Here is a 24,091-nt window from a genome sequence, read left to right on the forward strand (position 1 = left end):
CTGCATTTAAATTCTTACTGTACATAAATATGAACAAAGCTCAGTTCCAAGCCCTGCCCCAGTGAGTAATCTCCTTCTCGTACTATTCGCACCCAAAGACACACAATGCCAAAAATCTCGTGTGTGTGCGTGCATATGCACATGCTTCATTTACTTTTTACCTGTTAATATTTTTAAATTAAGTTGTCCACAGGGAATAGGAATGGTGAATTCAAAGTGGAAGTTTGAAGCATATGCTGTAAATAAGTGAAAATCCTCAAAATAATGGGAGAATTATTTTTCACTTGCACACTTTTTAATCTTTTGAACTTTATAACACGTACACATACTCTCTATTAAAAAATAAGGCCTGGACTTAACGCTAACAAAACCCATAGCAAAAAAAAAATTTTACTTCTTTATTTTCTCACTTTATTCAATAAAGTGACAAAAAATTGTAATAGGGAAGAACTTTATATTCTACTACAGGTTACTCACTAAAGGGATGTTAAAGTATGCATAATGGTCCATCTCTGGGAACCCTGCCTCCCAGGTAACGGGCATTAAGCTAAAATACCTTTGTTTGGCTCACAGGAAACATCCTGACCAGGCCCACCTATGAATGACAGCAGCAAGGAGAAAATGAACACATCCCCTCCAGAGGCTGACCAGAACCAGGCAATGTTTGGCTTTATTCCCTCCCCTTTTAGTGTAAAAGAAGCCTGAATTCTAACTCAGGCAAGATGGTTCTTTGGGACACGAGTCCACCATCTTCTCCGTCTGCTGGTTTTCCTAATAAAGTCACTCTTCCTTGCCTCCACAACTCATCTCTTGATTTATTGGCCTGTTGTGTGGTGAGCAGTATGCGCTTGAACTCGGTAACAAAATGATAAACTTTATATAACTTAGCATTTGTATACTTATTTTCTAGACAATTTGTAGGACTGAGAAGTGGCTTTGAAAAGCTTGCTCATCTCAAAGATAATGCTAGTTTAAAGAAAGGTGCTTGCTAGTGTTCCAGGATTGAACTATTATTTTTCCTAAAGATAAAAAGGAAAAGAAAAAGATTTCTGACAAAGCCCATAAAGAAGCCCTCAATAAAAGTTATAATTAGCTTTAATGATAGAGAGGGCTTCACAAATATTTGACTCATTAAGCAGATATCTTCTCAAGGCTGAATACTTTCAATAAACAACTCCAGAGGCTTCCCTGGTGGCATAGTGGTTGACAGTCCGCCTGCTGATGCAGGGGACACGGGTTTGTGCCCCGGTCCGGGAAGATCCCACATGCCGCGGAGTGGCTGGGCCCGTGAGCCACGGCCGCTGAGCCTGTGCATCTGGAGCCTGTGCTCCGCAACAGGAGAGGCCACACAACAGTGAGAGGCCCGCGGACCACACACACACACACAAAACAACTCCAAGGCGAAGCTGAAGATGCTTCTCATGTATCTGATGAGATTTCTGCCCTGGAAAGGAAGCCTGTGAGTCTAATGAAGTGAAGGACCACTGGGATTACAAACCTTTGAGACTGTGAGTTAATTTTCATGTGATGCAGGTTCAGGGCTGGAAGCAAAATAAAATGCACTATATAAATAATCAGACTTCATCGAGAGATTTTCCTAAGGGAGTAAAGGACACTGCCCTAGGACTTTCAGGAATTTTCAGACCACAGTTTGGTAGAAGTAACCTCACTGGTGAAAAGTTTTCTTCAAAAGGAATTTGAAAATGTTGCCCCAAACCCACTTCGATTAGCATTTAGATCACTGCTCTGTTCAAAACAGTGAACAAGCTTGCTGTTTATGGGCTCATATTTATGAGTGGATTGGATCTAAAAATAAAAGACAAGGGAGAGAATTACTGGTGCCGTGAACCTCACCTGAACCATGAGCTCTCTTCAAATCTGCTCATTTCTCCCAAATTGATAGATAATGCAACAGCACCTGCCACTGACCAAGAAGACTCCAAGAAGCCTTTATTGTTCATTTCCTTTATTTTTCTGGTGAAATGTAGTTCTTCAAAGCACTACTTTATGTATCAAAAGAATTATGATTACATATTGCGGTGGAACTTGGAGAAATTTTTAACATCAAACATGAGATTTCAAAGGAATTTCATGCTTGTGCATGGCTACTTTGGGCCCCACCAGAAATTTTCAAAAGGCTGACTCAGATATCAAGGGATATTTGGGCAGAAAAGTTACAGGAAGCACTGCAAGATTTGGATAGTGACTTATTGAATTTGAACTTGTATTTTCAAGTAATTTCAAGTAAGGCGTGTCTTTCATTTCTTTCTTTAGTATTTCTTCATTGATTCAATATGTAGTTATGGAGCACTTCCTCTGTGCCGGGCAGTGAGTCAGGGGTGACCTCAGCCTAGGGGCGTCACCACCAGAATCCTCCCTTGCTTCATGGGCACTGCTGGAAGAGCCTTCCTCAGGGGCGCTTGGGAGGAGTCGATGAGATCCATCCATGCATATTTTTATGTTCAGATGTGCAAGCACCCTCACTCATATAAGGGTTTTAGAAACAGTTCAATGCAGAAAGCCAGGATAGCATGTGCTCATCAGCATGGGATCTGGGGTCAGAGTGTCTTGGTTTGAAACCTGGTTCCATGACCTGCCAGCTGTGTGCCAGAGTGCAAATCGCCCAATTGCTCTGAAAAATTAGGATAATCCTAGTACCTAGCCCATTTGATTGATGTGAGAATTAAATGAGATATTTGTATGTATATGAATATACACACATATGCATATATATGCACACACATATGTAAACAAACACATGCGTGTATGTGTGTGTGTGTGTGTGTATATATATATATATATAAATATATATATATATATATATATATATATATAGTTTAAAGTAGTGCTGACACACAGGAGCTTAACGAACTTGATTCACTGTCACTGTTGTTAGCCATCTGCTCTTCTGCATGACCTGGCCCTTCTGGGTAGCTAGTCCAGTAACCAGCTCTGGCTGAAGAGCACCCCCGGGGAGGTGCCTTCGGTGAACGTCATTCTCGATTACCAGTTGGACCACATCACTCCCAAGCTTCAACCCATCAATGACTGACACCAGCCGGAGCCTCAGGAAGTGCTCCCTGCCGAGCTGACCAGCTCAGGCTCTGCCCACCCAGGCCTCTCAGTAGGAGCCTGTCTGCCCAGTGCCTCCAGCGTTCCTCTTCTCTGGGCTAATGTCCATTTGTCCCACAAATCATATTTGCGTGTCCCAGAGGAAGCCTTGCCAGCCTCCTCTGTGTCCCCTGCTCTGCCCCCCACCTCAGTCTGGGCTGGGTGCCCTCCTCAGAGGTTCCGCCCGCCACTGTGTGGTGTCCTGTCCTGGGTCCCCTCTCCCCCTCGGACTGCAGTAATTTGGCCCCTAGAGTGGTTGTCTCCTCCACCCAGGGAATCTGCGCAGGTGCAGGCAAAGGGTCCCACCCATCATTTTCTTCCCGGGGCTGGCACACTTCTTGGCCCAGAGTGTTTTGAAAGAACGAAGGGCCAACTCAAGTGCTCTAAAAAGTAAAACTTCTAATTGTTTTAAGACAATGATTTATTTTGAACCCACAATGGTATTTTCCTGCTTATGCACTTTCAAGCTCACTGGGTTATACTCTGAAATACCTTTTATTTTCTACAGATCTACATCATCCTCAAAGGATGGAGATCTGTCACCGCTAAGTATAAATGAACACCTGGTTTCAAAATCAATTCCCTCAGATGAAAGAAAGAGGAATGAGGCACCTAAAAGGCCCCAGGCACAGTTAAATCCTTTACGAACTTTTTCTCATGGAAGTTGCATCTCATGGAATTTGTGAAGTAGGTGTCATCAGGCCCATTTTACAGATTAGGAAATGGAAGTCCATAAAGCTAAGTCACACGTCCAAGTCCACCAAGATGGAAGATAGAAATTCTTGGCAATTCAACTCAGGCTTGCATTTGTGGAATGATTCTGCCACTTGCAAGTGTGGCTACTTGGAAAGAAGCAACATTCATCAGTCTGTATAAAATATGGTATTGACAGTGCCTTGTACATATGCAGTAGGGGACTTACATATTCAGCTGCTGAATGAATACAAAACATTGCACAACATTATCTTATATCCCTATGCACAATGTGTACAGACACACATAATTTCAAGTCTGTACATACATACACAATGAAAAAGAGATTTATTGAACCATATGGGAGGGGGAAAAAAACCCTGACTCAAATTTCTGCCAAGTCTGTAAGTTTAGAAATGGTAAGGTAATTCCATTTACCATATGGGAGGGGGAAAAAAACCCTGACTCAAATTTCTGTCAAGTCTGTAAGTTTAGAAATGGTAAGGTAATTCCATTTACTTTTAGTGGATTGTTAAAAATTTCCTTACATTGTTGGATAGCTCCTTTTCTCTCAGGTAGATCTGGAATCTGAGGACAGATGACCCCACAGAGAGCAACATAAAAACATTTGTTGAAATACAATGAAATGGTTCCAAACCACCATGCTCTTATGTGACGGCTCCATATTCCGCCTGGTCTACCGTCAGCTCTGCTCTGGGATGTTGGCATCTGTCTCAGCAAGGTCCACATGACTCAGTGTGTGGGGGGATGTAGGCAAATAGATCATCTATTACACACTAGCAGAGGAAGGACTGTGATAATGGGTGAATGACACTTGTACAATAGGTTGGTAAAGAACTCGCTCCTTTCATTGCCTTCAAAGAAGCCCAGCCAGCCCACAGAGGCTACTCTGGTATAGGGTGACCTTCCTTAACAAATATAGCACAGTGCTTATAAACCCAGATTCCACAGCCGGAATGCCTGCGGGCAAAAGCTAGTCAATGACTGTGTGAATGAACAATGGACCTCAGTAAATACTCTGCATCACACTGAACAGTCCCTTTACTCCTGTTCGACCAGGGCTGCTGCTGCTACTATTACTACTACTACTGTTACGACTGGGACTACTACACTTCCTCCTCCTTCCCCCTTCCTCCTCTTTCTACCTCTCCTCTCCCTCCTTCCTCGCCTTCATTTGCATTTTGTTACGTTTGTTACTATTTGTGTCAAAATGATACAGAGGAATAGTTCCAAGAATCAAATTGTGCTGAAAGTTTTGTTACAATATAGCAACAATCCCTATCACTTTCTCCTTGATTTCTCCCTCTCCGTCCATTTATCTCACCCAGGCTATAATTTTGGTATTTAACTCCTTATCTTGAAATGACTGATGTACAGGACTCCTTGACTTTTCAATTTCTGGCTCTATCTGCTGGCTTCCCACTATGGAAGATGAGTATGTAGCAGTCTTTCCTTCGTGTGTCCCCACAAGACACACTCATCTTCCCATTTCCTCACTTCCCCCAATGGGGTATTATTGTATTTTTGGTTAGGTCAATTTTTAGGGGTTAGGTGATTATGATTAAGCATGCTACGCAGAGATGATTCATGTAGTAAATTGTATGATATGCAATGTCCTGTCCAACACTTTCATTCCCTGGAGTTAAAAATTATCTTCTATTTATTGCTGAGTTTTTTCCCTGAACTTCTCATTTATTCAACTTCAGATTCTTTGCCAAATAAATAAATATCTCAAGGCAGCCAGATGTCTTAGGAATTCTATCAGCTCGCTCTTCCTGAAGAAGTCTCTCCCAGGGACTTCTGATCCGACTCCAATCAGAACTGGTCATGGTCTACAGCGCAGGCACAGCTGACATCCTTGACCCACCCATCATCCGGAAGATTTCCTTTGCCTCTCTCTTCTTTGCTGGAGCTCCAGCTTTCTGTAGTCCATTTCTTCCTCCTTGATTTAGTCATTCAGTTTAGTGGAGTCCATGTCATTTTCTAATAGCTACTTGAGAAAAGGTATATTTTTTGAGACGTTGAAAAAACATACATCTCACATCTGATTGATAAGCATGTTTCCACTGCCTTCTGGTGTTTGATAATCCCAAACTATTGTTCTACAGTGCAAGCTTATTGGATCCAAAGTTTGTTTTGATGTATGTCTGTTTCTAGTCACTGTATCCTTGATGGACCCTTCAGTCTGGAAATTCATATATTTCAGGTCCAGGAGATTTTCTTTATTTCATTGATGATTTCTTCCCCTATGTTTCTGTTTTCTCACTTTTCTTTCTTCCCTCCCTCCCTCCCTCCCTCCCTCCCTTCCTTCCTTCCTTCCTTCTTTCCTTCCTTCCTTCCTTCCTTCCTTCCTTCCTTCCTTTCTGTCTCTCTCTCCCTCTTCCTTCCTTCTCTCTCTCTCTGATACTGAACTTATTGTACTGGTCCTCTAATTTTCGTATATTTTCTTTTTGTCTTTTTATTCTACTGTGCACAGAATATCTTCAAGCTTTATCTTCCAACACATTTATCTTTTGAATTTTTCATTTCTACATTCATATTTTTAATTTATAAGAGCTCTGATCTGATGTTTGTCTTTTGAATTTTAAATACACATAGTACTTCTTATTTTACGATTGCAAAAATCTTTTCATCCCGCTGAAAATACTGATCATAGCTCTTTTGATAGTGTCTTCTCCTGGCAGAGTCTCTGTTTATTCCAAGCTTTTTTTCTTTTTCCATTTGACCGCGTGGCTCTCACTCTCCATGTTGGAAGATTTCTCTGGATGTCTGATAATCTTTAGTTGTCACTAACTTAGTTGGGAGCTTATAACAAATGAGCAGGGCTTGCTGACCCTGAACTACACTCCAAGGGTCTTGGGGAACTTCCGATGTCTAAATCTCTTTCCTCTTGGCTCAGCCAAACCCCCACTGAAATCATTCAGGTGTCCATTCAGGAGGAGGAAGGCCTGAGCCCAGCTGGAAGTGGGGAGCGTGTGTTATCTGAGCATCTGGTATGGATGTGTCTACGTAGTGGTGCTATTTTCAGTACCATATCCCAACTCAAGAGGCTTGATGTCTTTCAGTCCAGACACTCTCTATTTTACTCTCCTGAGGGAACAAACCTTCAGTCTTCTGCTTGGAAGAGGAAGGGACAGCCATCCAGTTATTCAGGATGGGTAAGCAGATTGGGGGTTCTCAGTACATCTTAAAAGGCTTTCAAACAATGAACCTCATTTTAGCCTCTCTTTTACCCCTTCTTCCACCTTCCATCTATACTGATGACTCCCCATTCCTGAGCCTTGTGGGGGATTCTTTAGTGCCTATCAATTCATGGTTCTTCCCAGGGACAACTCAAACTTCAGTTTCTGGCGTCCTAAGCCATTTACTACTCCATCTTCTTTCTAATCCCCCTCCCCACCATGTTTTGCTATAGTCTCCTCTTTAGTTTTCCCCATCCTTGTGAATTTACCATTTTTCAAACCCTCCTTACTGTCAATTTATGGAGAGTTTAGAAAGGAGAAACTGTAAGTGTGTGTGTGCACGTGTGTGTGTGCACGTGTGTGTGTGCACGTGTGTGTGTGCACGTGTGTGTGCTTCATCTACCGTCTTTACTCTCAAGCTCAAGTTCTTGTCTTTCCCAAGTCCTCCAAAACTGTATAAGTTAGAAGAAGACCCACTAGGCACAGTGCAAGACGATGGGTGAACAGATTTGGAGCTACTCACGCTGGCCCCCTCCTCTGTGGTCAGAGATAGGACTTTATTAATGAAACCATTGCTTTCTTTCTTTCTTTTTTTTTTTTTTTTTTTTTGCGGTACGCGGGCCTCTCACTGTTGTGGCCTCTCCTGTTGCGGAGCACAGGCTCCGGACGCGCAGGCTCAGCGGCCATGGCTCACGGGCCCAGCCACCCCGCGGCATGTGAGATCCTCCTGGACCGGGGCACGAACCCGTGTCCCCTGCATCGGCAGGTGGACTCTCAACCACTACACCACCAGGGAAGCCCAAACCATTGCTTTCTGAAGCCTCTCGCTGGCCTCCTGCCTCTGCAGTCAAACTTGCCTTGCTCACCAGGTTGGATGTGGTGGTGCTGTGCACAGGCAGGGAGAAGCAAAGGCCCTGAGGAAGCAGCAGAAACTCAGAGCTTATATCCAAAGCCCAGAGCCAGCACTGAAGCTTCCCAAGAGGAAGAAATCCTCCATGATACACAGCACTGATTTCAAAGTAAGGAAAGGAATAGAGGAGAATCCCTCACATTCCCATCTCATGCCACTGTGACTCTTCTAACCTGACGCTAGAGGGACAGAACATTCCAGCCTCCCAAAGACACACCAGAATGGAGAAGCAAAGGCCGACCACCAGCCACGTCTCTAAGCAGTGGGGTACCAAGAGAGGAGGTTACACAGGCAGTGGGAGTGTTCCACCTCGATGCACGTGACAAGGGAGTAGGTAGAGAAGGTAAAAGCAATAAAGCTGTTCTGCTTTTTATGATCTCCATGTGCTGCCACTTCTCAAGAATGTCAGTGAGAAAATACTCTCGATGGCTGCAGACTCCTCCCAGCACACCCTCCCCCCAGCATCCCTCCAGCAGCCTGGTTACCTGTGGATGATGTGATACCTCTGCAGATACTCCAGGGCCAGGGCCAGCTCGCAGATGTAGAGCTTCACGGCCCCCTCTGTGAAGTGTACATTCTGTTGCAGGTGGTAACGTAGATCCCCTCCCAGCAGCAGGTCCACCACCATGAACATGTCCTCCTCGTCCTGGAAGGAGTACCTAGGAGCACCGAGGGGCAGAGAAAGTTAGGGATGGAGATGACTCCAATGCCCTCAAGACCGATGCCCCCATTTTACAGAAGAGCAAACTGAGGCTCAGAGAGAGGCACTGATGCTGCCCAAGTTACAGTGTTCTATGACAGAGCACCAGTCCTCTGGCTGACAAACGGCACTTGAACCAACACTGGACTCCAACAGGTTACTTTGTTTTTAGTATATGTTTTAATTAGATGTTGTCGGGACTTAAGTAGCTGGTCTCCAAAGCTGCAGCCCCTTCTCCACTGATTCCCCTGTCCTCCCCACACATGCCGCTCCCTACAAGGATCTTGTTTCTGCAGCCCTTGAAGGCAGTAATGCTCCGGTAAGACACATCCAGGCTTTAAGGGAACTGGCGGTTTCTACTCACGTTGCTTCTCAGAACCCGGCCAGAGCCTAAGCCCTATGGAGAGGCCACGAGAAGGAAAACCAAGGTGCTCTGTTCAAGAGCCCCAGCTGAGCACTCAGTGACAGCCAGCGCCAACCAGTAGCCGTGAGAGGGAGCCACCTTGGGAATTTGGATACTCTGCTGCAGTCCCAGCTGACATCACATGGAGCAGAAGAGCCGCCCTGATAAGCCCAGTCAACTTACAGAACGTGAGATAATGAGATGGTTGTATTTTGAGCCACTAAGATTTTGAGTGTATTTTTCCCCCAAAGCAACAGAAGTTGCACTTAGGCCTTTTAAGGGCTGAAGCACCAACATAAAAACCCTGAGAACGGCGTTAAACAATTGTACACTAGAATCACGTCATAAAATGTTGTCACGTTCCATACAGAACCATGAACTGTAATAAGGGCATCACAGAATGACAGGATGTTGTCTTGGAGGCTTAGATCTGTGTCTCAGATCCTCGACTATTAGACCTGGGCCACCCAGGCCATTCCCCTCGTTTGACAGAAGAGGGAAGAAGGGCCTCAGTGAGCCACCGTCAGCGTGAAAATAAGACTCAGAACCCCCACTCCCATCGAGCTCTTACAACCACACACTGCTGAGATGCTGCTGTAACATGTACTTGCTGTGTTTCCCTGACCTGGGCATGCAGCCCTGAGGAGGGAGCCCGACTCGGCCACAGGAGAGGTGACAGACCATGTGCTTACGGGATGAGGGATTCCAGGGGTGGAAGGAACCTTAAATGCCATCTAGCCCCACCCACCCTGTACTACAGAGACTGGGATCCAGAGACAGAAGAAATGGCTGCCCGAGCGTCACAGTTCTCCTTGTATGTCTCACCTGCTGTTTATACGGGTCGGGATCAAAGCAAGGACGAGGGGGGTGATATATTGTGACCCCTAACTGTAAATTTACCAGATGTTTACAGAGTACCTGTCCTGTGACAGGCATTGGGTGGTGTGCTGGGGACACTGGGACAAAGTAATTGTCCTCACTCTGAAGGGGCACACAGTCCCCTAGGAGAGAAGGGCTAAGTCAACAGTCAGTGGTCATGCAGGGGGACAGGGGCTCTAGAAATCTCTCTGGGGTGCAGTGGGCATGTGGAGGGAGGAAGTCAGCTCTCCAGCAACTGAGGTGGGTGGAAAGGTCTTTGCAGATGAAGGGTACCCTGGGTCTGGGACGCACAGGGACTGTGACCCAGACAGAAGGACAGCATGAACCTTCTGGTGCTGGGAGTCCAGGACTCTGTAGGGTCTTGGGGACAGCACCTCCCATACCCCCAGTTTCAGCATCTTAGCCACTGACAACCCAAGGGTGATGATGCAGACCAGCCTCTTCCATTCTCTTTCAGGCTCACTTCAGGGCTGGAGCAGTGGCTGCCTGCCCAGGCAGGAAAGAGGTGGTCCAGGGGCTTGTGGGGGTGTCCAGGGCCGCCTGGAGGGCACCAGCTGGACTTTATATTTGGTTCAGGACAAGTATGAGCTGTGTGGTGCGTGATCACTGCTTCAATTGATGCACTGCAGGAGTTGGATGCTCGAGAAGAGGTTAAAAAATAAAACTTGCCCAGGAACCTTGCCCAAGGTAGGCTCCCAGCCTGGAGGCACTGGCCTTTTCCAGACACTACTTTTTCTGGGTGGACTATCTGGGCCCATGCGAGGATGGAGAGAATCAAACAAAGATGCTCTTGACACACTGGAGCATGGAGCAGGTAACCACGGGCCTCTTTAGCTAACTCTGTAAAAGCCACGCTTCAATCTGTCTTTCAGCATGGTCATAGCCATCTGTATTAACCTTTTCTCTTTCATGGGAATTTTAAAATAAATGTATCTGGTTTCTTGAAAACCTCTGACTTTTGTTGGAATTATGTTTAATTTACAAATTAAAGAGAATTAGCATTTTTACGATGCTGGAACTTTCCAACCTTTCCATGAACATGAAATATCTATTTATTCTGGTCTTCTTTTTATGTTTGTCAATAAAGTTTTATAATTTTCTACTTAAGGGCCTGGCATGTATGCATTTTTTTATGACTTTAACTTTTTATTCTATATTGGAGCATAGCTGATTAACAACGTTGTGATAGTTTCAGGCGCACAGCAAAGCGACTCAGCCATACATGTACATGTACCCATTCTCCCGCAGACTCCCTTCCCATCCAGGCTGCCACATAACACTGAGCAGAGTATTCTGATATTTTAAAATAAATTTTATTGCTATTGTGAAGATAATCTTTTAAAGTAAGGTGCACTAAATGGTCATTGCTAGGGGAAAATACACTCCGGAATTGCTAATGTTTATCTTAAATCTAGCAGCTTGGCTGACTTCTTAGTTATTAGTTCTAATACCTTTCATATATTTTTTCCACTTATTATATGAAGATGATTACGTATTCTACAAAAAACTCCCATGTTTATACTCTTGCGATCCTTATGCTGTTTACTTTTTCTTGTTTTATTTTACTACCCAGGACCTCCAGTAAAACATTGATTATAAGAGGTGATGCTGGGCATTTTTATCTTGTTCTGGAATTTAGTAAACTGTTTCTCCATTAAGTAAATTGTTTGCTGTAGATATTTGATGGATATCATTTATCCAGTTAAGAAAGTTGCTTTCTAGACTGCTAAGAATTTTTATCGGATGGGTTCAAAGGTTTTATTTTATTTTTTTTACATTAAACTGTCTTTGCATTTCTAGTCTAAACCTTACTTGATAAACACACATATATATATATGTATATCTATATACATATATATGTGTATCTGTGTATTATATATAACATATATAATAATAAATAAATATATAAGTATATATTTATAATATATATTTTAATTTATAACATATAATATATATAATATAATAATGTATAATAAATATATATAAGTATGTTATATATAACATATACTATATATATGTGTGTATATATATATATACACATATATATATATATATATATTTTTTTTTACTGGGTTCAGGTTTATTCATTTAGGATTTTTGCATCAAACGTTCCAAGTGACACTGGCCTATATTTTCCTACCTTTGTCCTGACCCTGTTTTGGTATCATGGTAATACTGGCTTTGTATGATGAAGTGATTTTGTTTTGTCTATGTTCAAGAAGAGTGGGGCTTCCCTGGTGGCGCAGTGGTTGCAAATCTGCCTGCCAATGCAGGGGACACAGGTTCGAGCCCTGGTCTGGGAGGATCCCACATGCCGCGGAGCAACTGGGCCCATGAGCCACAACTACTGAGCCTGCGCGTCTGGAGCCTGTGCTCCGCAACAAGAGAGGCCGCCATAGTGAAAGGCCCGCGCACCGCGATGAAGAGCGGCCCCCGCTCGCCTCAACTAGAGAAAGCCCTCGCACAGAAACGAAGACCCAACACAGCAAAAATAAATTAATTAATTAATAAACTCTTACCCCCAACATCTTCTTTAAAAAAAAAAAAAAAAAAAGAAGTGTACAAGAGACATCATCTGCTTGTAACAAGTCTGGTGTCAAAACGCCCTCCATTCCCCCACTTACGATTCACCTGCGACTCTCCCCCCTCACTTAAGGCACACCTGCTGCAGCCGTCTGATGACTCCTGCTCCCCCCTCTCAACAAAAGATGACAACGTGACTAGAAAGTTTACGCGCATCCTCTGGCCACTGGTGTTGGTTCATCAGGCCCCCTCAGAGTGCTCCTGGGGTCAGTGTGTGGATGAGGACCTTGCTCTAGGTGTGCTCAGCTAGAAGCTGTAACTGAGGCTGTCTAGATCCTGTGGCCCAAAATGAAGATAAGACCCATCTGTAGAGTGAAGCTGCAGAGAGTCAAGCAGGGCTGAAGGGCTGAAAACAGAGAGAGGCCCTGCTGGAGGTGAGGGCTCCAGCCTGGGCGGAAGAGCGATCTGTCCCTGAACTTCCTATTTACATGGGCAATGACTGTACTTTTTGATTTAAGCTACTTAACACTGTGTTTCTGTCACTTGGAATTGAAAGAGTCATCTGATGCATCTTTCCACGTATTTGCTACTGGAGATAAGGGTTTAGATGCTCAGAAAGAAACGACAGGAATCGGCTGTAATACGCTCCTACAGACGCTCAGTTTGTATTCTAATAGTTGATGGACTATTGAAACGCTGTGTTAATGACCAGTGAGTTCTTGCACCCTCAATCCACAGCTAAACTGTCAAAGGGAATCTCATTCAGTATTCCATCAGAACTTTTTGGAGGAGCAACATGAATTTTCAGGGGAGAAACTTGCAGACCAGAATGAATTCTAAAGAGAAAATCCCAAATGCAAAGATAGTGATAATTTAGGCAATAACTCAGATTATGGATTTTTCTCATTGCAGATCCATCGTCACCCTGGGCCATGGACCCTACATTCTCCAGGAGACTCAATGTTATTATCAGAGAACAGAGAATGACCTTGCATTGATCTCTCTGTAGTTTTGTGCCGTTCCACAGCTCTGTGCCATTGCCTCTTTTGCTTCTTATTGGACTGGAATTATAATTATGTTCTCATGATGCCGTTGCATATTGTCATGGAAATGATGGAGATCACAAATGAAAAACCTGCACTTGATTGCAGTAATGCTGACCATGGAGAAATCTGGATAATTAGGCTCAATATGCAAGATCAAAGAAGGTCAGGAGCTGGGATGGCATCAGTCCTGGCCTGGACATTGACATACGCCAACATGAAGAATCCAACATACTTTGGGTTTTTAAAAAAATGTATTAATTTCCTACCTTATTCCAAAACGGACTAAAAGTGACTTGCAAAATACATATAACAAAGTACAATTAAAAATAAGTAAGCCACAGACCAAGTCAAAGAATAATAAAGGAATACAAGAAAATGGTTGCAGGCAAAAATGCCCAAAGAACTTGCCTGCTTGCCTGAAGTAGGCCATCAATGCATTTCTAACCTTCCCAGCAACCAGAGCAAGTGAGAATCATGACCAGCTTCATGATTCAAGGGTCAAAGTGAAAAAACAAATCAATTGTTTATTTTTATGTTTCATTGTTTATTGCTGGTGCAGAAGCCAGAGAGAAATCTCTCCCACTGGATTCTTATAAAGACGACATTTTGTAACGTGGTGATCAGTGAGCTATCTAAAATAGCTCTGAACAGAGTTGCAAGTTTAACGGGATTTTTGTATGATGTTCCTCAAGATAGACTGAATGCATCCAAGTCCAATTCCGTTAAAGCAGTGCTACATGGGGCAACAGCAAAGTGGTCTGGGCGTCATGCTCACAGGTGAGCTTTCTTAATAAAAGAGATGCTGGTGAATGGCCCCAGGGACTACTTCACAAATATGAGCTCATGCACACACCAACAAACACCCAGTAGGCTTCTACTATGCATCCAGCCCTGTGCCAGAAGCTGGGATTCAGTGGGAGGAGTTGCCCCAATAGGTCACCTGAGTTTGTAATAATCACAAGGGGTCTGGAGTTTGATGTCCTGTGCCAGGACAAGTGCTCCCTGATGATCCATTGCTTCATTTCCATTTTTTGCCCTTGGCCATGGACTTAACAGTCCCAAAGACACTCATTGTTGTCACTCTCTCATCCCTACCTGCTCCCTCACAATGCTCCCTAATCCCACCTCTCTACTCTTATCCATCATCCCCTTGCCAGTTTAGAGCAGTGGTTTCCAACCAGGGTTCCAGTGGGGACATCTGATGACATCCGGAGACATTTTTGGTTGTCACACTGGAAGGGATGCTACTGGCATCTAGTGATTAGAGGCCAAGGATGCTGCTAAACATCCTACAATGAACAGGATGGCCCCATGACAAAGAATGCCCAGTTAGAGCATCTCCAGCGCTCCCTCTCACTTCATCTCGCCTTGCCCAGTACCTGGTCTCTTCAACCAACCGTGTGTTATTAATGGCTGGGGAGGCATGGAAAGGAAAGGGACCTTCTGCAGGAAATCCTAAACCTTGTCTTCCAGCAGCGCAATGCCACTTGACCACTGGAAACAAATGCCTTTCTCTACTTTTCCTGAGGCAAAAGGAGTCAACTTCCCAGAGAGGACTCCGTGGGATGGTCATTCTGGAAGCCCTGGCAGCAGGACAAGCCATGTGTCTCCAACATTCATCTCCTCTGTCCTTAATCTGTCCACCCACAGGGACGAGGAGCCGAGCATCTCCTAAGACCATTTTCTGTCCAATTTGATCTTCGAGGGGGAGCAGATAGAGAGGGGAGCTCACCCACCATGCTCACTTCCAGCGATTCTCAGAGAATTAATATCCAGCAAGAGAGGAGCTAGAAATACCCTCTAGACTAAGAAATCCAATAATGGGATGCTGGGCCTTACGTTAGCTCATGTCAGACAAATAAAAAGGAGCTTATCAAACCTGAACTGTGCTTGATACGTATGCCTTTAATAACATGCACAGTAATAAGCTGTTTTAAAAATTTTTAATTTGACTTCAACCACAAAAGTCATCAAGCCATTCAAACACGCTAGCCCTCACTGTTCTCACGTTAGGCTGATTCTGGCCCTGTCTCTGTCCCAGGAGATTACTGGTTAGTTTCCATCTGCTGCCTGTTAGCCAAGTGTCGTGAAGGGGAGACTCTCAAATGCCATCCAGCTCCCCGGGCCAAGGTAGTTTAGGGCAGGAGAAATTGTGGGATGATGCAAAGGCAAGACGCAAGTCCACGGCCCTCCCCACCTGCCAGCTACACAGTGGGATTTGCAGACCCTCAAGTGTCATCTCTTTGTGTCAGTGCAGGACACTGTTCTTGTGGCTTAATGGTTTAATTTATAGATTAAATCTGTGCTCGCTTCTGCTTACTTCTAAAAGTTTTGCGGTGTCTAACGAAGTAAGACTGATGGATGCGATGGAGAGGAAAAATGTGGAACAAGGGAGAGGCGAATGTTTTGTTCCCATGGACAAACTGATTGTGAGCATGGTTCAACCTCCTTCACAGGACAGAGCAACAAAGGCAATGCATAACAGACAACCCACTCTCACTGTCTGATTGAATGAGATGGAGCCAAACATCTCCCCTTGGGCTAAATTCCAAAAGAAATGTATAATTTGCATTCTTTACAAAGAGGAGGCATGGAGTAAGAAATAGGAAGCAAATAATGGTAACTCACACTTGTGGAGTGTTTCCTATGCACATTCCAATATTCATGAGAGATACTGGTCTGGTTTTCTTTCACTGCACTGTCTTTTAAAAAATTATTTATTTATACAGTAGGTCTTTGTTGGTTATCTGTTTTAAATATAGCAGTGTGTACATGTCAACCCCAAACTGCCAATCTATCCTTCCACCTTCACCCCGGTAACCATAAATTCATCCTCTAAGTCTGTGAGTCTGTTTTTCTTTTGTAAATAAGGTCACTTGTATTATCATCATATTTTTTTAGATTCCTCATATAAGTGATATCATATGATATTTGCCTTTTTCTGACTTACTTCACTTAGTATGATAATATCCAGGTCCATCCATGCTGCTGCAAATGGCATTATTTCATTCTTTTTAATGGCTGAGTAATATTCCATTGTATGTATGTACCACATCTTGGTGGACATTTAGGTTGCTTCCATGTCTTGGCTATTGTAAACAGTGCTGCAATGAATACTGGAGTGCATGTATCCTTTTGAACCATGTTTTTCTCTATATATATGCTCAGGAGTGGGATTGCTGGATAATATGGTAGCTCTATTTTTAGTTTTTGAGGAACCTCCTTATTATTCTCCATAGTGGCTGTATCAGTTTACATTCCCATCAACAATGTAGGAGGGTTCCCTTTTCTCCACACCCTCTTCAGCATTTATTTTTTGTAGACTTTTTAATGATGGCCATTCTGACTGGTATGAGGTGATATCTCATTGTAGTTTTGATTTGCATTTCTCTAATAATTAGCGATGTTGAGCATCTTTTCATGTGCCCCTTGGCCATCTGTATATCTTCTTTGGAAAAATGTCTGTTCAGGTTTTCTGCCAATTTTTTGATTGGGTTGCTTTGTTTTTGGATATTGAGCCACATGAGCTGGTTGTAAATTTTGGAGACTAATCCCTTGTTGGTCGCATTGTTTGCAAATATTTTCTCCCATTCTGTGGGTTGTCTGCAAATCCATCAGTGTGATACACCACATCAACATATTGAAGAATAAAAACCATTTGTTCATCTCAATAGAGGCAGAAAAACCTTTTGACAAAATTCAATACCCATTTATGATAGAAACTCTCCAGACAGTGGGCATAGAGGGAACATATCTCAACATAATAAAGATATATGACAAACCTACAGCTAACATCATACTCAATGGTGAAAAGCTGAAAGGATTTCCTCTAAGATCAAGAACAAGACAAGGATTTCCACTTTTGTCATTTTTATTCAACATAGTTTTGGAAGTCTTAGCCACAGCAATCAGAGAAAAAAAAAAGAAATGAATCCAAATTGGAAAAGAAGAAGTAAAACTGTCACTGTCTGCAGATGACATGATACTATACATAGAGAATCCTAAAGATGCTACCAGAAAACTATTGGAGCTCACCAATGAATTTGGTAAAGTTGCAGGATACAAAATTAATACACAGAAATCTGTTGCATTTCTATACACTAACAAAGAAAGATCAGAAAGAGAAATTAAAGAAACAACCCCATTTACCATCACATCAAGAAGAACAAAATAACTAGGAATAAATTTAACTAAGGAGACAAAAGACCTGTACTCCAAAAACTATAAGACGCTGATGAAAGAAATTGAAGACAACACAAACAGTTGGAAAGATATACCATGTTCTTGGATTGGAAGAATCAATATTGTTAAAATGACTATTCTACCCAAGGTAATTTACAGATTCAGTACAATCCCTATCAAATTACCAATGGCATTTCTCACAGAACTAGATCAAAAAATCTTAAAATTTGTATGGAGACACAAAAGACCTCGAATAGCCAAAGCAATCTTTTTTTTTTTTTAATACATTTATTTATTTATTTTTGGCTGTGTTGGGTCTTCGTCACTGCGTGCGGGGTTTCTCTAGTTGCGGGGAGCAGGGGCTACTCTTTGTTGCAGTGCACGGGCTTCTCATTGTGGTGGCTTCTCTTGTTGCGGATCACGGGCTCTAAGTGCGTGGGCTTCAGTAGTTGTGCCACATGAGCTCAGCAGTTGTAGCTCATGGGCTCTGTAGAGTGCAGGGTCAGCAGTTGTGGCACATGGGCTTAGCTATTCCGTGGCATGTGGGATTTTCCTGGAGTAGGGCTCAAAACCGTGTCCCCTGCATTGGCAGGTGGATTCTTAACCACTGCACCACCAGGGAAATCCCCCAAAGCAATCTTGAGAAAGCAAAATGAAGCTGGAGGAATCAGGCTCCCTGACTTCAGACTATACTACAAAGCTACAGTAATCAAAACAGTATGGAGGTGGGTCAAAAATGATCTTGCTGTGATTTATGTCATAGAGTGTTCTGCCTATGTTTTCCTCTAAGATCCTTTTTGACCCATCTCCTAGAGAAACGAAAATAAAAACAAAAATAAACAAATGGAACCTAATGAAACTTAAAAGCTTTTGCACAGCAAAGGAAACCATAAACAAGACCAAAAGACAACCCTCAGAATGGGAGAAAATATTTGCAAATGAAGCAACTGACAAAGGCTTAATCTCAAAAATTTACAAGCAGCTCATGCAGCTCAATAACAAAAAAACAAACAACCCAATCCAAAAATGGGCAGAAGACCTAAATAGACATTGAGTTTTGTTTTATGAACCAGGAGCCAGGTAAATCTTTGTGACTATTCCATGGAAACTTGAAAAAAAAAAGTACTTTCTGTGTTATTTGGTGAAATGTTCTGTAAATGTCAGTTAGGTACTCTTGGTTATGGTGGTGTTCATTCTTTTACATCTTTGCTGACTTATTGTCTAGAAGTTCCATCAATTGCTAAGAAGTCCCCAACTATAATTGTGGGTTTTTCTATGTCTCCTTTCAGCACTATCAAATTTTGTTTCATGTATTTGGAAACTATGATGATTGACCCATTTATAGCACATTATTTGAATCATTTTAATATAGTATACTATATCATATTACCATGTATATATTTTATATTTATAAAGTTTATCTATTTCTTACTGAGAGATAAATTTCAGCACAATTGTTTTTACTTTTCCCTTGTTACAAGTGATGCTGCAATGAGGCTATTTACATATTTCTTCTTGTGCTCACATGCACAAGATAATTTATTAAACAAGCATGTATTGAGCATCAACCATATGTTGGACACTGGTCTAGGTGCTTTGGATATGTAAGTAAACAACAGAAATCATGTCCCTCTCTATGTGGGATTACGTAAAGTGAACTAAGCAACTAGCACAGTGGGTAGCACATAGGAGGCCTTAGGGGGAGCTGGTTATAAGAATGAGTGGCTAAATGAATAAAGCTAACATCCTGATGTTAAACATACTGAGTGATAAAAGTGTATCACATCCTTACTCTTATAATCCTTACAGTAACTACAGAGAAATACACAATTATACCTATTTTACTAAGGTCCAAACAGGCACCTTGAGAGTGTAGCTTACTTAACATCATACACTTGATTTATTTTTTAAAAGGAAGAGGGACATTTTAACCAGTGGCAAATGGAAAGTTTTTCAGTAAATGTTTCTGCATCAGTTGTATATCTATGTGGAGAAAAATGAATTCTGACAAAGACCACATATCATACACATCTATCAATTTAAGATGGATTGTAGATCTCAATGTGTAATGTAAACTGAAACTTCTAGAAAAAAACATGGGAGAAGATCTTCATGACTTTAGGATAGAAAGAGACTTCTAAACAGGATATTAAAAGCACTGATAAAAAGAATGCATTGATAAATTGGATTTGATTAAAATCAAGAACTTCAGTTCTCAAAAAACACATGGAATAAAAATGGGGCATAATGTTAACAACTGGGGATATGTTTAAAGCATATAAATATCTTGGTAATATTTTTGCAATTTTTGTAATTTTGAAATTATATCAAAATAAAACTTGCCAACACACACACACACACACCGACATCCAAATGAGATTGTTTTAACTTAAAATATTAATTGTTATCCTCAGGGCAACAAGTAAGAAAATAACTCAAAGATATGTTAAAAGAAACAAGGAAATTAAAAGAGTATGCCAGAAAATATTTGTTTTACACAAAGGACAGCAGTAGTGGAGGAATAGAAGGGAAAAAACATAAGACATATAGAAAAAAATAGGAAAGTGGTACATGTAAAATACCACCTTATCGAAAATTACATTAATGTAAACACTCTGAACAATACAATTAAATTGCAGAGATTGTATTGTTTTTAAAAAATGATCCAATTATATGCTATTTACAAGAGACACATTTTAGATTCAAAGAAATAATTAGGCTTAAAGTAAAATAAACATACAAACAGTAATCAAAAGATAGCTGTAATGACTATACCATATCAGACAAAATAAACTTTAAGATAAAAACTGTTTCTAGAGACAAAGAAGCATATTTTAAAATGATAAAGAGTCAGTCATTCAGGCAGATAGATAGATAGATAGATAGATACACACAGACACACATATATATCTTGTTACATATATATCATTATATATATAACATTATAAATTATAATATATCTTCTTATATATGTATGTATAGGTATATACATATATATACACACATAACAAGTTTTTATATATATAACAATTATGGTAGAATTGTAATGTTGGCTTAATATACAAAAATCAATGTTAATACCATATGAATGGAGTAAAAGACAAAACCTACATGATCAGGTCAATAGCTGCAGAAGAAGAATTTGACAATATTTAGTGCCCTTTCATGATAAAAACAGTCAACAAACTAGGAAGAAAAGGGAAATTCCTCAACCTGATTAGGGTCATTTATGAAAAAAACACAGTCAAATCAGGCTTAATAGGGAAAGACTGAACGCTTTCTCCTTAAGATCAGGAATATGACAACGATCAGCTCTCACCACTGCAACTGAATGTTGTCCTGGAAGCTCTAGTCAGGACAATTAGGAAAGAAAAAGAAATAAAGGTAACTAGATTAGAAAGGAAGTAAAACTATCTCCATTCAAAAATTACCTGATATTGTATATAGAAAATTTTAAGAAATCTATTAAAAAAAACTTTTTAGAACTAATAAATACATTCAGAAAGGTCACAGGAAGGAGAATCAATAGACCAAAAAAAAAATCATATGTATTTCTGTATATACTAGCAACAAACAACCTGAAAATGAAGTTAAGAATACAATTCCATTTAAAATAAAAATTATTAAAACATTTAGGGATAAACTTAACAAAATAAGTACAAGACTTTTACATAGAATACTACAAAACATCAGTGAAAGAAATTAAACAAGACATAAAGAAGTGAAAATGTTCATGGATCGAAAAACTAAATAGCAATATTCCCCAAGTTCATCTACAAATTCAACGCAATCCCTATCAATATTCCAACTGCAGCTTTTGCAGAAATTGCAAGCTGACACTAAAATTCACATGGAAACAAAAAACACGTAATAACCAAAACAATCTTTAAAAAGAAGAACAAAGTGAGGGGATTTACTCTAACATTTTCAAACTTATTACAAAGCTATAGTAACCAAGACAGTACAGTACTGGCATAAGGAGAGACACATAGATCAATGTAACAGAACTGAGAGTCCAGAAATAAATCTTTACTTTTATGATCAGTTGATTTTGATAAGAATGCTAAGATAATTCAATAGGGGAAAGAAGTCTTTTCAACAAATGGTGCTGGAACAACTGAATATCCGCATGCAAAAGAATGAGGCTGAACCCTTACCTGCCATCACACACAAAAATTAACTCAAAATAGATCAAAGACCTAAGTGTAAAGCTAAAAATTTTAAACTCATGAAAAATAACATAGGTGTAGAGCTCCATAGCTTGATTATTGAATTAGGCAAAGATTTCTTAGATATTACACCAAAAGCACAAGTAACAAGAACAACAACAACAACAAAATAGATAAATTGGATGTCATGAAAATTAAAAACTTCAAAGCACACTGTCAAGAAAGTGAAAAGACAGCCCACAGAATAGAAATTATTTGCAAATCATGTATATTATAAAGAACATTTATTTAGAATAAAGAACTCTTTCAACTCAACAATAAAAAGACAATCCAATTTGAAACTGGGCAAAATATTTGAATAGACATATCTCCTATAAGAAGATAAATACAAATGGCCAATAAGTAGACGAAATGACGTTCAACATCATTAGTTATTGGGGCATTTAAATCAAAATCACAGCAAGATACAATTTCATGCTCTTTAGAGTGGCTCAAAAAAAGATGGACAATAGCACGTACTGACAAGGATATGGAGAACCTTCATATGTTGCTGCTGGGAATGCAAAATGGTATATCCACTGGGAATAACAGTCTGGCAGTTCTTCAAAATATTAAATAAAGAATAACCATATAACCCAGCACTTCCACTCCTAGATATATACCCAAGAGAACTGAAAACATATGTCCGTCCACACAGAAACTTGTGCACGAATGTTCATAGTAGCATTATTTATGATAGGCAAAAACTGAAACAACCGGAACGTTCAGCAGCGGATGAATGGATAAACTAAATGCAGTAAATCTACACAACGGAAGATTAATCAGCCATCAAAAGGAATGAAGTACTGATACATGTTACAATATGGGTGAAACTTGACGTATTATGCTAAATGAAAGAAATTAGTCACAAAGGCCATACATTGCATGGATTCCATTTTTACAGAATAGGCAAGTCCACAGAGACAAAAAGTAGATTAGTAGTTTCTAGGGACTGGGGAGTATAGGAAATAAAGACTGACTGCTAATGGGTATAAGATTTCTTTGAGGGGTGATGGAAATGTCCTAAAATTAGATGGTGGTGATGGTCATACAACTCTGTGAATGAATTAAAAACTACTTAATTGTGCATTTAAAAAGGGTGACTTTTATAGCATGTGAATTTATATCTCAATGAAACTGTTACCAAAAATAGCAATATACACAACCTAAAGTAATTATACCCCAATAAAGATGTTAAAAAAAATATATATATACACAACCATGTTTAGTGTACTAAACCATTTGTGTAAAAAGTGGAAGAACATTTTATAAATAACACATATATTTTCATAAAATATATGTGTTATTATACACATTTAAAAGATTCTGGAATTATATTTATAAGACTGACAACTGTGATTTGGGCAGGATCACTAGATGGCCTGGTTTCAGAACTAGAAGAGGGAATTTTCACTATATACTCTTTTGTATTATGAATCATATGAATATACCTATTCATTAGATTAAGTTCATCCATTTAAAGTGAAAGAAAAATGTGCAAGCGATTTGAAGAGGTGCTTCAACAAAAGGGGGGATATACAACTGGTATATATACAAAATATACAAAGAGTTCAGCGTCATTAGAGAAGTGCAAATCAAAATGAAAATGTGGTTTCTCATCACACTCAACAAAGTGGCTAAAATAAGAACTACGGACAATACCATGAGTTGCTGGCTGTGTATCAGCCCTGACTCTCATACACTACTGATGGGAGTGTAAACTGGCCAAACACTTTGGAAAACTATTTGGTAGTATCTACACAGGCTGAACATAATCCAGCAATTTCTTTCCTCTGTATATACCCAGCAAAAATGTTCACCTATATACACCAAAATACATGCACCAAAATGTTCCTACCAACAGTATTTGATTGAGTGTGTTAGTTTTCAGGGATACCATGACAAATTTACTCTCTGACAATTCAGCAGGGTTGGAAGTCTGAGATCAAAGTGTCGACCTGAGGCCCCTCTCTCTTGGGCTTGAAGATGGCTGTCTTCCCCATGTGTCCTCACATGATTGTCCCTCTGTGTGTGTCTGTGTCCAAATTTCTTCTTCTTATAAGGACATCAGTCAGATGGATTAGGGTCCACACTGATGACCTCATTTAACTTTAATTACTTCTTCAAAGACCCTATCTTCAAATACAGTCGCATGCTGAGGCTCTGGGAGCTTCAACACATTAATTTTGAGTGGACACAATTCAGCCCAAACAATGAGTCTGATATTTAACCA

At 40.7% G+C, this 24,091-nt stretch overlaps 1 protein-coding gene across 2 annotated transcripts in view; it reads right to left on the reverse strand.

Annotated features, from left to right (window-relative positions):
- STK32B (serine/threonine kinase 32B) overlaps window positions 1-24,091 on the reverse strand; it is a 342,731-nt gene that overhangs the window by 115,452 nt on the left and 203,188 nt on the right. For both annotated transcript variants that reach the window (XM_019928052.3, XM_019928051.3), the window contains exon 4: window positions 8,403-8,576. In XM_019928052.3, the coding sequence (XP_019783611.1) occupies window positions 8,403-8,576 (174 nt within the window). The remainder of the gene's footprint in view (window positions 1-8,402; window positions 8,577-24,091) is intronic.

Source organism: Tursiops truncatus, chromosome 5, assembly GCF_011762595.2.
Source record: "Tursiops truncatus isolate mTurTru1 chromosome 5, mTurTru1.mat.Y, whole genome shotgun sequence".
Lineage (NCBI taxonomy): Eukaryota > Metazoa > Chordata > Mammalia > Artiodactyla > Delphinidae > Tursiops > Tursiops truncatus.